A 12500-nucleotide genomic window follows, 5' to 3' on the forward strand; every position below is an offset into this window, starting at 1 on the left:
AGCCCAAGGTCACCGTGGAGAAAGTTCCTGATCGGGATGCTGCCTCCATCCTGGCGCTGTAGATTTCCCTGAAGTGCACGTCTAGGAGCGTGCCAGCCAAATTGATTGGAACGTGGAATGCATAACATTTGTCGTGATGGTTTCCTCAATTCCCAGCTTCGTCGCGAGGGGAGTCGTTTCTCCTCTCTCTCTCCTCTCTCCTCTCTCTCTCCTCTCTCCTCTCTCCTCTCTCCTTCTCCCTGCCTCTCAGCCGTCGGAGCCAAAGGAGGCAACACAGATGTGCACAAATCGTATGCAATGCAACCCTGCCCCTCCTCACGCTCTCAACACACACCCATACGCGCACACACACACACACACACACACACACACACACACACACACACACACACACACACACACACACACACACACACACACACACACACACACACCCAGGCTGTGTGGGGATGTGAAGTGGCAGTTGTCTCTAATGGGATGTTTATGGCAGGATTTGCAAGTAAATGCGGGCGCATGAAACACTGGCACCGCCTGGCAAGGCACGTCATCCGCGCGCCGCTGGATAAGATATCCTAATGCACAGTCACGGAGCAAGCAGCCCTCGCTCCTCAACACACACACACACACACACACACACACACACACACACACACACACACACACACACACACACACACACACACACACACACACACACACACACACACACACACACACACACACACACACACACACACACACACACACACACACACACACACACACACACACACACACACACACACACACCAAACTCAGAGACCGGATAGAAGCAGAGAGGAGGAAAGGAGAGGAGAAAACAGAGAGAGACAGAGAGCAAGAGAGAGAGAGAGAGGGAGAGAGAGAGAGAGAGAGAGAGAGAGAGAGAGAGAGAGAGAGAGAGAGAGGGAGAGAGAGAGAGAGAGAGAGAGAGAGAGAGAAAGAAAAAAAAAAACGAGGAGTGACGGCCACTTTCATAATCTCCCCCAAAAAGGGATTAGATCTCCGAAATTGGCCCCGGGGTCAAGCGCTTTCGCGAGCAGACGTGTGGAGGGGGAAGAGAGGTCTCGTCGCCGCCATGTCACTTTCAGCCCATTAGGAGCCGCGCTGTCTGGAGCTCTCCGAGGGGACTCCGGGGCTTGTTTAGAGGCCGGTGCTAATTGTCTTTGTCCCGACGCTGTTGTTTTTTTTGGTAAGGATAACGCAGCCTGTGCTCTGTGCTCTGTGCGGCTGTTACCACTGGCAACTATGGCGGGCGAAGCAGACTTTCCCTGCAGGTGTTTTTTTTTTTTGAAAAGGCTCTTTTTCCAGCTGCAGTCCACATTTTCAGGGTCATTGGTAGAGAAAGAAACAGAGAGAGAGGGAGAGAGGGAGAGAGAGAGAGAGAGAGAGAGAGAGAGTGAGAGAGAGAATGAAAGAGGGTGAAAATGAGTGGAGGGAAATAGTCTAGACTTCCTCCCTCATTCACAGGAGAGTGGAGAAGAGCCACAGGTAATCACGGCCAAATGTGACACTCCGCCTAGTGTGGATGCTGCCTGAGGGGTATTGTGCTCCGAGTCAGCCCTAATGAATCCACACCCACTTTATTCTCCAAAACGAGCCAGAGTGTCTGAGTAGGCGCTTTTTTGCTCACCGACTCTCTATTTTACCAGCTGCTGGCTGGTCACATTCCAAAATGTCGGGTTTGACTACAGGCTTTAAAAGAAGCACAACACAACATCAAGTCAGGTTCAGTGCATTTTGCCTGGTTAATGGTCTTGTATGCAGTTGTTGCAGATCAACTCTGCAGGACACATAATGTCAGGGCGAAAGATACGGTGTGGCATAGGAATAATTGGCATATTATCCAAGAGTACAACAGCACTAATGGATTACCAAAGTTAGCAAATGAGACATTGAGGCCATATTTGTTTTCCCACAATGGTGCTGTACAAACTCATATCATTACTGAAACCATCTTTTTTTTCCGTTTTAAATGCTTAATCCTTACTCCTACATCAAATAGCCAGACCAGTTAAGACCTTCTCTGTCCACTCAACACCTCCCCCGCCTCCTCTGCTCTGATGAGATTATCAATCTCCAATCTGGCAAACACTCCTGCAGCCCACACGTCCTGTTGGAAATGAAATGTTCACATGTCTTGTGTGTCTTGTTGATTCTGATCTAGTCATTAATGTGGCCAGGGCTATTCCCCTGCCATTACTGCCTTTGTGACAGCGCTGCCACTAACGACTAATTTTCTAACGATTCATCTTTCGACTAATTTTTCGATTAGTCGACTAATCTAAACGACTATTTTTTTTATTTTTTTTTTAATCAAGTTTTCGTTATTTTGTTGTGTCCATTTTATTTTTAACTCAACTGAAGGGCCAAAACATGACATATAGCAATATATATAGATATGCTCATATCAATATCAGCCTACTTTTGTAGAGTTAATAACAGAATTAATAAATAGGGGGTCAAAAGCAAAACGATTAGTCGACTAAAACAATTGGCTTCGACTAATTTTCATAATCGATTAGTTCGATTATGTCGATTAATCGCGGCAGCACTATTTGTGACAGCGCTGAGAAAAAGACTGGAGAACAAAACACTGAGTGCAGAAACAGACACTCACCGGATGCTTGGCCTTGTGCGAGCAAAAGAACGGAGCACTCACACTCACCACACACACACACACACCACCTGTAATCCTCAGTGGCACTACACATAAAATATAGTGTGGCCCATTGGATGGCGTAATGGTTAAATCAGTAGACCAGTGATTTTGAAATATGGCAGCAGGACAGGTGCGTTGCTGGATCGAAACTCAGCCAGACAGAGGTTTTAGTAGTTGTCTTGTCCCTTCAAATTTATGTTTTATTTTAGCCAGGGAGGACGTATATTTCAGGTGCTGGGGTTCTGGGTCAGACAACTTTAATAGTGGCCAGATTTAAAAGCAGCAATAGTGTGAAGCTACTAACCAGATGGACACTGTTAGACCATATATGGTCGCGTGGACCACAAGTGAGATTGCACATTAACCTATTAGAGCCAATGTGCTGCTCATTGTGACTGTCTGATATTGAAAACATACTATGTAAACTTCAGATCCCTGGACAGCAACAACAACTCCATAAACTTTGACCAGATTTTGACAGTTCAAAGCAACAACCCAAACTTCAGCACCATGGACAGCTCCCAACTAGACTATAACTAAAATAGCATATGGCACGGAATCATGCCATTTCAAATGTGGTGTAATAGCCTATGGCATTAGATCATGGTCAAATAGCAATGTCATTATCCCTCCAGCATCTGGTTGTGATTGTGACTGTTCATTGAATAACTCCTGATGCATTGCCAACATAAAGCAGCAGCATGCATTGGCCCCAATGGGGGATGTGAACTGTTCCACTCTTTGAATCCCCTTTGATTACCATGTCACCCTGACTTGACCCTGCTAATCATGGTCAATATGCCTGACACTCACAAATGATCCGGGCGGACAGGCGTGCTCTAACCCCATCACCGCCAATCAGCGACGGGGAAGAATGCTAATTGAGGCTAATGCTGACCTACTGTACGCCAACATGTGTCTCATATGTCCAGCTGGTTAGATGACGACCTCTGACCACTGCATGTCTGTGCCTGCGTGTTGTTACCTGACAGGGCAGAAGGGCTCATAATACAGTATGTCCTGTCTCGTCTGCTTGGCGCACAGCGCTAGCTAGCTAGCGTTAGCCATAAAGCATGATGCATAATCCATAAAGCACTACACCTTTAGCCTCTCTTGTCCAGTCCCGTTCAGCTCACAACACAACCCAACCTGAACAAGCCCATTGTCTGAGCCATTATACAGTATAGGGGCACATTTAAATCATCCCTGGGCATGTTTTCCCATTCACTTGTGCACGCTTTTCTGGCCAGCGCCAGTCATTCTCCACAGCACATTGGCCTGCAGAGCTTGTCTGTGGATGATCTAAGGACCAGTTCCCAGGCCCAGCCAGGCTCCCCGCCTGCCCACAATCAGGTCAGATGGGGCGGGGGAGGAGAGAAAAGGCTGCTGGATCTCTTCAGAGGGCAGACAGAGTCCCGTCACACTCACTCACTCTCACACACTCACACTTAAATACACACACAGACACACTTATACACAGACGCACGCACGCGCGCGCGCACACACACACACACACACACACACACACACACACACACACACACACACACACACACACACACACACACACACACACACACACACACACACACACACACTTTCACACAGTAATACATACAATACGGTTTTACAGTATTACAGACATGGCAATGTGCAAATCCATGTGCTGATGAGTAGCAATGCTGTGGAGCTTCTATCTGAGTAAGACCAAAGGGAATAACTGTATCATGGCTATTCAGTCATATGTCAAAGATGACAGGGCAAGGCAAGTCACACACACACACACACACACACACACACACACACCATTGTGATGTCTACCCTATGTTTCCCTTTCATACCAGTCTGTGGTCTGAGTGCTCCTCTCCTCTTCTTTCCTTCTGTTCCCTCGAAAGGGGGGGAGCCGGAGCCAGAGACGACCAGAGACAATGGTATGATTCCCGCCTGACTGCTCCTCTTCTTCTTCTCTCTATCTCTCTCTCTCTCTCTCTCTCTCAGTCTCTCTCTCTCTCTCCCTCTCTCTCTCTCTCTCCTTGTGACATCTCTTCTGTGATTGCTTTTGTAGTAGAGCAGATGGGAGAGTTCTGCCCTGACTTCTCTTCATCTGTCCTCAGAAAGCCTTCTTTTCTTTTCTTTTCTTTCTCTCTGCACATGGAGTCAGATCGGTCTCATCACTCCGTGATACAGGAGCAGCGCTGCTGCTGTAGTGGGGAGTCTAGTCGTCATGGCATCACTCATGGCCCGTGTTGTTGGGATGCTTTTTGGAGCCACCATTTTTTGGAAACAATGTGCCGTGCAGTATTTGGTCGAATTTATCACCGCGAAAAAACATTGGCTGTCACGCTCAGGCCTGCATTGCGGTGATCAAAAGTGCGCTTTGTCGTTTATTACGCTCACTTGGAGCACCCCAATAAACGCTGTCATCATGGAAAAGTTCACAGCGATGGGCCAAATCATCTTCTGGCTTCACAGCCAATTTCACCTTAGAGTAACTGTCATTGTTTTATGATGTTTGCTCTCCATCAGAAGGCTCCCAAATCCACATTACGATGCATGGGCTTCTATTCAACTCCTCGTTCTCACGGCCAGGTTCATAGCAGTCCATTAACACTTAACGTGGCCGGTTAAGTTCATGATGATGGCAGTAAATTTGCAAAATGACGAGGAGAGATCCAACCAAAAAAAAAAAAAACTATCTTTAAAACATATACCTGGAGTAAACAACCCCTAACAGCATCAGACTCTTAAACAGATTTGGACCGGAACAGTGCCGAATCAGGGCTATTCGAGACTCACCTGCATTCTGAGATTACATTACTGTGCTCGAGTCAAGCTATCAGTGTTGCTATGTTGTCATCAATTGGCGATGTTGTATGAAATACAGGCAAAATACAGATACAGATGCCAATTCTGGGTCAAATGTGTGCTTACTGTATGTGATGATGCTAATTCAGGTAGGATAAATACCGCGTAGAATGAGAAGCACAGCGTGCCGTTTGTGGCGACTGGCAAAGGGGCGAAGGTGCAGCTTACACTGTGTTCATGAAAGTATACATCTGGCCCACTGTCTCTAATATGAAAGGCATTCTAATGTACACACACACACACACAAACACAGAGCGAGAGAGAGAGAGAGAGAGAGAGCAAGATAGAGAGAGAGAGAGAGACAGAGAGAGAGAGAGAGAGAGAGAGAGAGAGAGGGAGAGAGCAAGAGAGAGAGAGAGAGAGAGAGAGAGAGAGAGAGTGGGGGAGCCACAAGCACAACGACCGACTACTTCAGTAAATAAGCAGACAAAATGAAAGCACACTGAGTCTAACACAAAGGGTGGGCAGATCCGCCCACTGAAGCCATCATTTGTGCACGGGCAGGGAGCATTCAACCAGCCACTCTTTAAAGGGGCTTCCTCCAGTCTCCTCTGCCTGGCTAATTTAATTGGCTTATTCATTTTATGGCCAGGTTCCAGAGTAGTGAAAGGCAGGAAAAAAAGGAGAGAGAGAGAGAGATGAAGTCTTTAGGCAAGAGAAAATAAAGAAAATGAAAGAAAGAGAAAAGAAAGGTTTGAAGACAGCAAAGTCAGTTATAAGATGGACAAGTATTAATTACTGAATGTGTGAAAGCATATTTCAGAGCAAGGACATACAGAGCCATTGACATGAAGCAGCAATCTTGTATATATACTGCTGTGCAGTGTGGTGCACTAACAGAAATGAGTTTGCAATTTTGTGCTTATTATGACTTATACATTTTGGATATACATAACCTTTCAAATATGCAGGTGTGATTAGTGAAGCCAAATATATAGATGATTAAATGAATGAGTGCATAACAGACAGAGAGAAAGGAAGATAAGTAGAGAGAGGAGAGAGGCATAGAGAGAGAGAGATGGAGAGAGGGAGATATATATATATATATATATATAGAGAGAGAGAGAGAGAGAGAGAGAGAGAGAGAGAGAGAGAGAGAGAGAGAGAGAGAGAGAGAGAGAGAGAGAGAGAGAGAGAGAGAGAGAGAGAGAGAAAGAGAAGACTACTTTAGATAGTTTGTGAGCCAGGGTGTTTTCCATTTCAGTGTCTGGCAGTCATATTGTGCTAAAGGAAGCCCTTTCATTTAAACAGATAATTGACCATGAAAGGTCAGAGGAGAGCCAGCTTGCAGAGTGCTGAGTGGATGGCACAAATCAGACATTTATGCAACAATGTAATTGCCATTTAAAAGTGCGGACCAGTTTGTAGTACTTGGAACTTTTGACAGAACACAAACAAAAACTCAGTGGATAGTATATAAAATAGCATTGGCATGAATGTAGTTTAGCCTAGACCGGTCTCAAAACAAGGAGGCAGTGGACTTGAAAGTGATTGTTGCTGTGCTAAAGTAATACTCTAGTACTCTTCCTCTTCTGGTAAACTTTTACTAGATAAAGAAGTTTCTATCAAATCTGAGCACAAATACCAATTGTCACACATCTGCTCTGGCAAGAAAATATGCCAGGAAGTGACGAGACGATTACAATTACTGTTAGAGGAGGTTAGCTGCAATCAAGATGGCTCAAAACCTGGCTGAAATCAATGTTTTTACTTGCATGCTATATATCTTTACAAGAGATGCTACAAGCAACCTGAAAGAGCAGCAAGAGCTAATAGCTCTACGAGACAGAGCAATAATTATCCATCCTTGCTCATCAACAGTGGCAAATTGGTTTACAGGAACGGCGATGGGAATCGATAGACTAATTTGAACACAATCAATAACAGACAGAGATGAAATACTATTATGATGGTCACATTAGACAATATTAGGCACTTCCAATATGACTAATGTTAACATCTATTTCCTCGATTGCCCCGTGATGGTGAGCATGCAGGTACGTGTTTGAGAACACAGAAGACAAAAAAACACACATAGCTACTATGGTCTAGTCCACAGCACAATATACAACTGAACACTGCATGCAATGCAAACAAAACACAACTACTGTAACTCACGCTGGTATACTCTAACTTCTAACAGGTGTGAAGTGTTGGAGCAGCTATGTGTGTGTGTGTGTGTGTGTGTGTGTGTGTGTGTGTGTGTGTGTGTGTGTGTGTGTGTGTGTGTGTGTGTGTGTGTGTACGTGTGTGTGTACGTGTACGTGTGTGTGTGTGTGTGTGTGTGTGTGTAGTTCACAGTTAGTAACCCCACAACACAGTATTGCTTGAGTGGAAGATGAGAAAGCAACCTGTTGTAAATGTGCGCACCAGCAACTGTAATGGTCCAGCAACAACTCAAGTGAAGATTCGGGACTTTGAGACATCAGAATGAGCTACATGAAAACACAACCCCTAATGAGACAGGCAGCCTCGAGTGGGGCGGATGTGGGTGGGGGTACTGGCGGAGAAGGGTGATGGTGTGGTTGGGTGGTTGGTGTTGGTGGGCTTGAAAAAAAAAAAAAAAGACTCACCAAATTGTTGGCGGCTCCGATCCTTCCACCTCCAAGTAGTCGTACTTTTCCTCTGTCTGGAAGTCTGTAAAAATTACGGAAATGGTGTCTCCGGGATCAGCAAGTATGGTCCACGTACAGTCCGCATTATTGTAATATTCACTCGGGAAATTGGGACTTGATATGATGCCACTTGAACCCCTCAGAGTATCACCACATGTGTCCTCAGCTGTCAATCAAACATGGAAAAACTTCTGTTAGGAATCGGGATTCTACTACACATACTTATACAGCAGGAAATGACAGCTGAGCCTTTTTGTTTAACAGGTGGCCACACAGTTATTCTGTGTTTATTTTTGTATACATTCCATTTACATGTATACAGTACAGCGAGCCATTTACACTTAGAGTGTCTAGGTCACGCTGGCTTTGAGGCTGTTACAACAGCCCACTGTTTTGCTGGTGAAATCCCAGCACATTATGACGTTTTCTCTACTTATATCACAATGACTTTTAAGTCATATTTCATGTTATCTTATATTTCTCCTGCCCCTGTGCAGTAATGGGAAAACAGGGTTGCAAGTGGAATTGAGTCGCCGATTTTTCATTAATCCAATACTCACTGGAGTTAGATGGAACTGACTTTCAGTATTTTCTCTTTTTTTTCCATCTCTTTTTTTATCACGTTATGGAGAGCTAGTGGCTTATTATGAAGCTCTCCAGAGCTAGAGGCCATCTCTCATCTGTGCCATCAGTTTTAATGGGCTCCACCAACATAAGGTTCTCGTGAGGAAGACAAAAAAAAGGTCCCAGCTGCATTTCCCAACAGACTTAGAGCTTAGCTCTTGTCTTATCTTTTTCAAAGTCTCCAATTCAACTCGAGAGAGCAATCTTATTTTATTTCTTTATTTTCTTTTTGAATTTACAAGACTGAAAATTTTCTTAGTGAATAATAATGAATTTCAGATTTTTGGATACATTATAATGTACAGATAAAGACACATGGACTAGTCTGTGCACACATGATAAATTATATACATATAATTTATACAACTGAGCATACGTTCATATGTACATCCAGTCGCATGGCATTGTGCACAGTACCTGCGTGCATGTACATAGGACGTATACCGTGAAAAAGTGTAAAGTGTTTCTCACAAGTGAGAATCACTTTAGTGTAAGACTTAGACGTACCATTGAACATTCAGTAACAGTAAACAGGAATAACACTATACAGACACACATATAGCATACACAGACAACATGGACATGAGCCCTTATCATGGGGTCATGCCAATGTGGTCAACATTTGACAGTGGACATAAAATCTAATCACAGAGGAATACAGTAAATACACTCAATCATGCACAGGCACCCCCAGACACACAAACACACAACACCCAGACACACAAACACACACACGCTGTGACACCCAAACCTCCCACAAACACACAGCTTCATAGAGCAAACTAAAATGTTCTCACATTCCACCTCCTGCCAAGGCACAATATCACTGACAGCTAGCACTCGCATGCTTCTGCTTGAGTGGGACTATGACCTAGGTTGGTTTGATTATGCACTCTCACAAGGTTAAAAACTAAGTACCCGAAAGGAACAACTTCTGTAGCTACAATCTCACAACATCAGTAAAAATCAAGAGACAGAATATCTAATGTCACTGAGCACACGATTGACACACCTTAACATTTCCATTGGGTAAAATGAGTCAAGATGAGAATAAATCTTGAATAAATAATGGGGCTGCAGGGTAGAGCACAACGGCTGATCAAACATTAGCTATCGTCATATTGCTCTCTGGACACTACTTCCTGTTTGTTTACTGTACAGTTTAGCATAAAGCTGTTCTCCTCCTGACTTGAATTCCAGGGCAGTGTAACCAATATGCCATTCAATCCTGACCAGCGTACAGTAAGAAACAGAACAGAAATCCTAACCACATGCTTTGTTGACTTTGATGCTAACGCTAGCGGCAGTAAATGCTACGCTAAAAGTCTGTGCGTTAAAACATGATAGGACCATGCCTGTTATTGAGCGATGAACATTGAGTGGAGAGTATTCTATTGTGTGCACACAAATTGACACAACAGAAGGAAGAGAAAAACGCTCCGAGCACTAATGGAATTGCTGATGTGCCACTTGGCTTCTTTTAGGAGGAATAACTCCCCCCCCCCCCCCCCCCAAAAAAAAAAGCCTGTGCGACCGCTCAAGGCATTTAGCTGAGCCAAATGAAATGTGACAGCACTATCAAGTCACACACTCACATTATAATACATTGACTCTTAAGTGTTGTCCGGCTACTGATAAGTGGAGAGAGGAGGAGGAAAGACAGTGATTTCACTCGATCCGCCAGCTAGCTCTGCCCCTGACATTAGCATTGTAATGCAACGCCACACGTCTGCTGGACTATGATAAATTCCCTTTAGGAAACATTCTTGTCAGTCATTTGTAAATCAATGCTGCATTTCCATGTTTCGGGTAGCGGCGGCCAAGCCCCGGGAGGAGAGAGGGAGAGAGAGAGAGAGAGAGAGAGAGAGAGAGAGAGAGAGAGAGAGAGAGAGAGAGAGAGAGAGAGAGAGAGAGAGAGCTGGAGTACCAGGCTCAGCATTCCAGTGAAACCCTGAATAATAATCATCAAAAAGGCAGAGCGAGAGAGAGCGAGAGAGAACAAGAGGGGAAACATTCGCTGGTTGGGTCGGATGGCCAAAAATAAAAAGCTACCCAGCAAAATGTCAGCCAAGAGGCTGTGGCGGGTACGTGGGGAGCGACAAACTTTAAGAGATGCCAGGGACACAAAGCACCTCAGCATAGGTTAACAGAGTCACACATACACACACACCCACACACACACACACACAAACAGTGTTATGCCTTATCGACAGCAACATATGGCTTTGGAAAGTAAGTGCTTTAGGGAGGAAACTAGGATGTGAGGCTTCCTTGGTTTAAACACACACAATGGCCGACTATTTGAATGTGTATACATGTGTGTGCATCCCTGTGTGCGTGTATATGTGCATCCCTGCGTGTGTGTGTGTGTGTGTGTGTGTGTGTGTGTGCATGCCAACAGTAACGGAGGGCCGAGGGCCTGTCACTGCTGTCACATCACAATCAAAAGCAGCCTTGGGGAAGAGAAGAGCTGTAGCACTAACGCTAGCGAGCCTAAGGTTCCTGTCTGTCACCCTGCTGACACGTTAAACGCTGGACCCCCTCAGGATACACTCGCTGCAGGAAACGATAAGAACGGAATAAAAACTCATTCTGCTTTTGTCGCGCGCTTTTGTATTATTCTTCTTTTTTTTTAGATTATAAATCCTATCAAAAGGAAAGAAAACAAAACTAACAGGGGAGAAAAAAAACTTTCCAAAGGATTTTTTTCTGTGACAGACAGCGAGCGGATCACGATGCGAGTAGTATTCCTATTTATTTATGTACGTTCTAATCCATACGCTCCAGGCAAATTAAGTGGGGATTTTATGGAATGTTATCAGAGTAATTGCAGTGCTGTCCTCGAAATTAAATTACCAGTATCGGACAAAGAGGGACCCCTAAATTCAGGCAGAGGAGTAATCAGTAAAGTGAGGAGGGGGTAGCAGATTGGACGTCAGGATCCATAAAATATGACTCTTTGCTGAATTGAAGAAAACCATTAGTGCGTTTTTTTTTGATGGTGGGGGCTTGCGAGACATTATCTGAACAGTGCGACAGTGCAATTAGGGGGCGTGGCAGGAATTACTGAGAGAGAGAAAGAAACGTTGGAACAGACAGACCTGAATGGATGTAATTACTATTATGGTGATCAATTTATAAGAATAAAGTCACACGATTTACAATGAATAGAGGGGCTTGAAAAACAATGATTGCTATCATTGTGCAGCTTTGGTTGAGTCACAGTTCTATTACGGTGTCACGTCTGTAATACTTGTTGTGTTCTTAAAACACGGCAGTGCACATTGATGAGTTTTAAATAACACTCTTCTATCATGTTTTCACACCCGATTGCCCATGTTAATTCACCTTCAGCAATGTTTATTTGACTATTTTCTATATTTATGAGTTAAGACTTCTCCTCTAGCGATTCAGGCAGGACTTCTCTGTGTGTGCGTGTGTGTGTGTGTTTGTATGTGTGCGTGTGTGTGCATGTGTGTGAGTGTGTGTGTGTGTGTGTGCGTGTGTGTGTGTGTGTGTGTGTGCAAGGAGGGGGGCGGATGAGAGGTGGAATGTAAGCTGGGCTGAAATGGCCAGGGTGATTGAGAGGCATTGAGCAACGCTGGCAGGACTCGCCACTAATCCAGTCATCGGAAAGAAGGAGGGAGGATGAAAATTGGGCAGACGACAGAAAGCCCTGGAGATGTTTGACTGGAGAGGATGCATGTGTGTGTGTG

General features: G+C 44.7%; 1 protein-coding gene across 1 annotated transcript in view; it reads right to left on the reverse strand.

Annotated features, from left to right (window-relative positions):
- Positions 1-12500, reverse strand: part of csmd3b (CUB and Sushi multiple domains 3b) — a 407622-nt gene that overhangs the window by 252527 nt on the left and 142595 nt on the right. Inside the window, exon 5 of the mRNA XM_062530145.1 lies at positions 8119-8326. Coding sequence (XP_062386129.1) covers positions 8119-8326 — 208 coding nt within the window. The remainder of the gene's footprint in view (positions 1-8118; positions 8327-12500) is intronic.

This window comes from Sardina pilchardus, chromosome 24 (assembly GCF_963854185.1).
Source record: "Sardina pilchardus chromosome 24, fSarPil1.1, whole genome shotgun sequence".
Lineage (NCBI taxonomy): Eukaryota > Metazoa > Chordata > Actinopteri > Clupeiformes > Clupeidae > Sardina > Sardina pilchardus.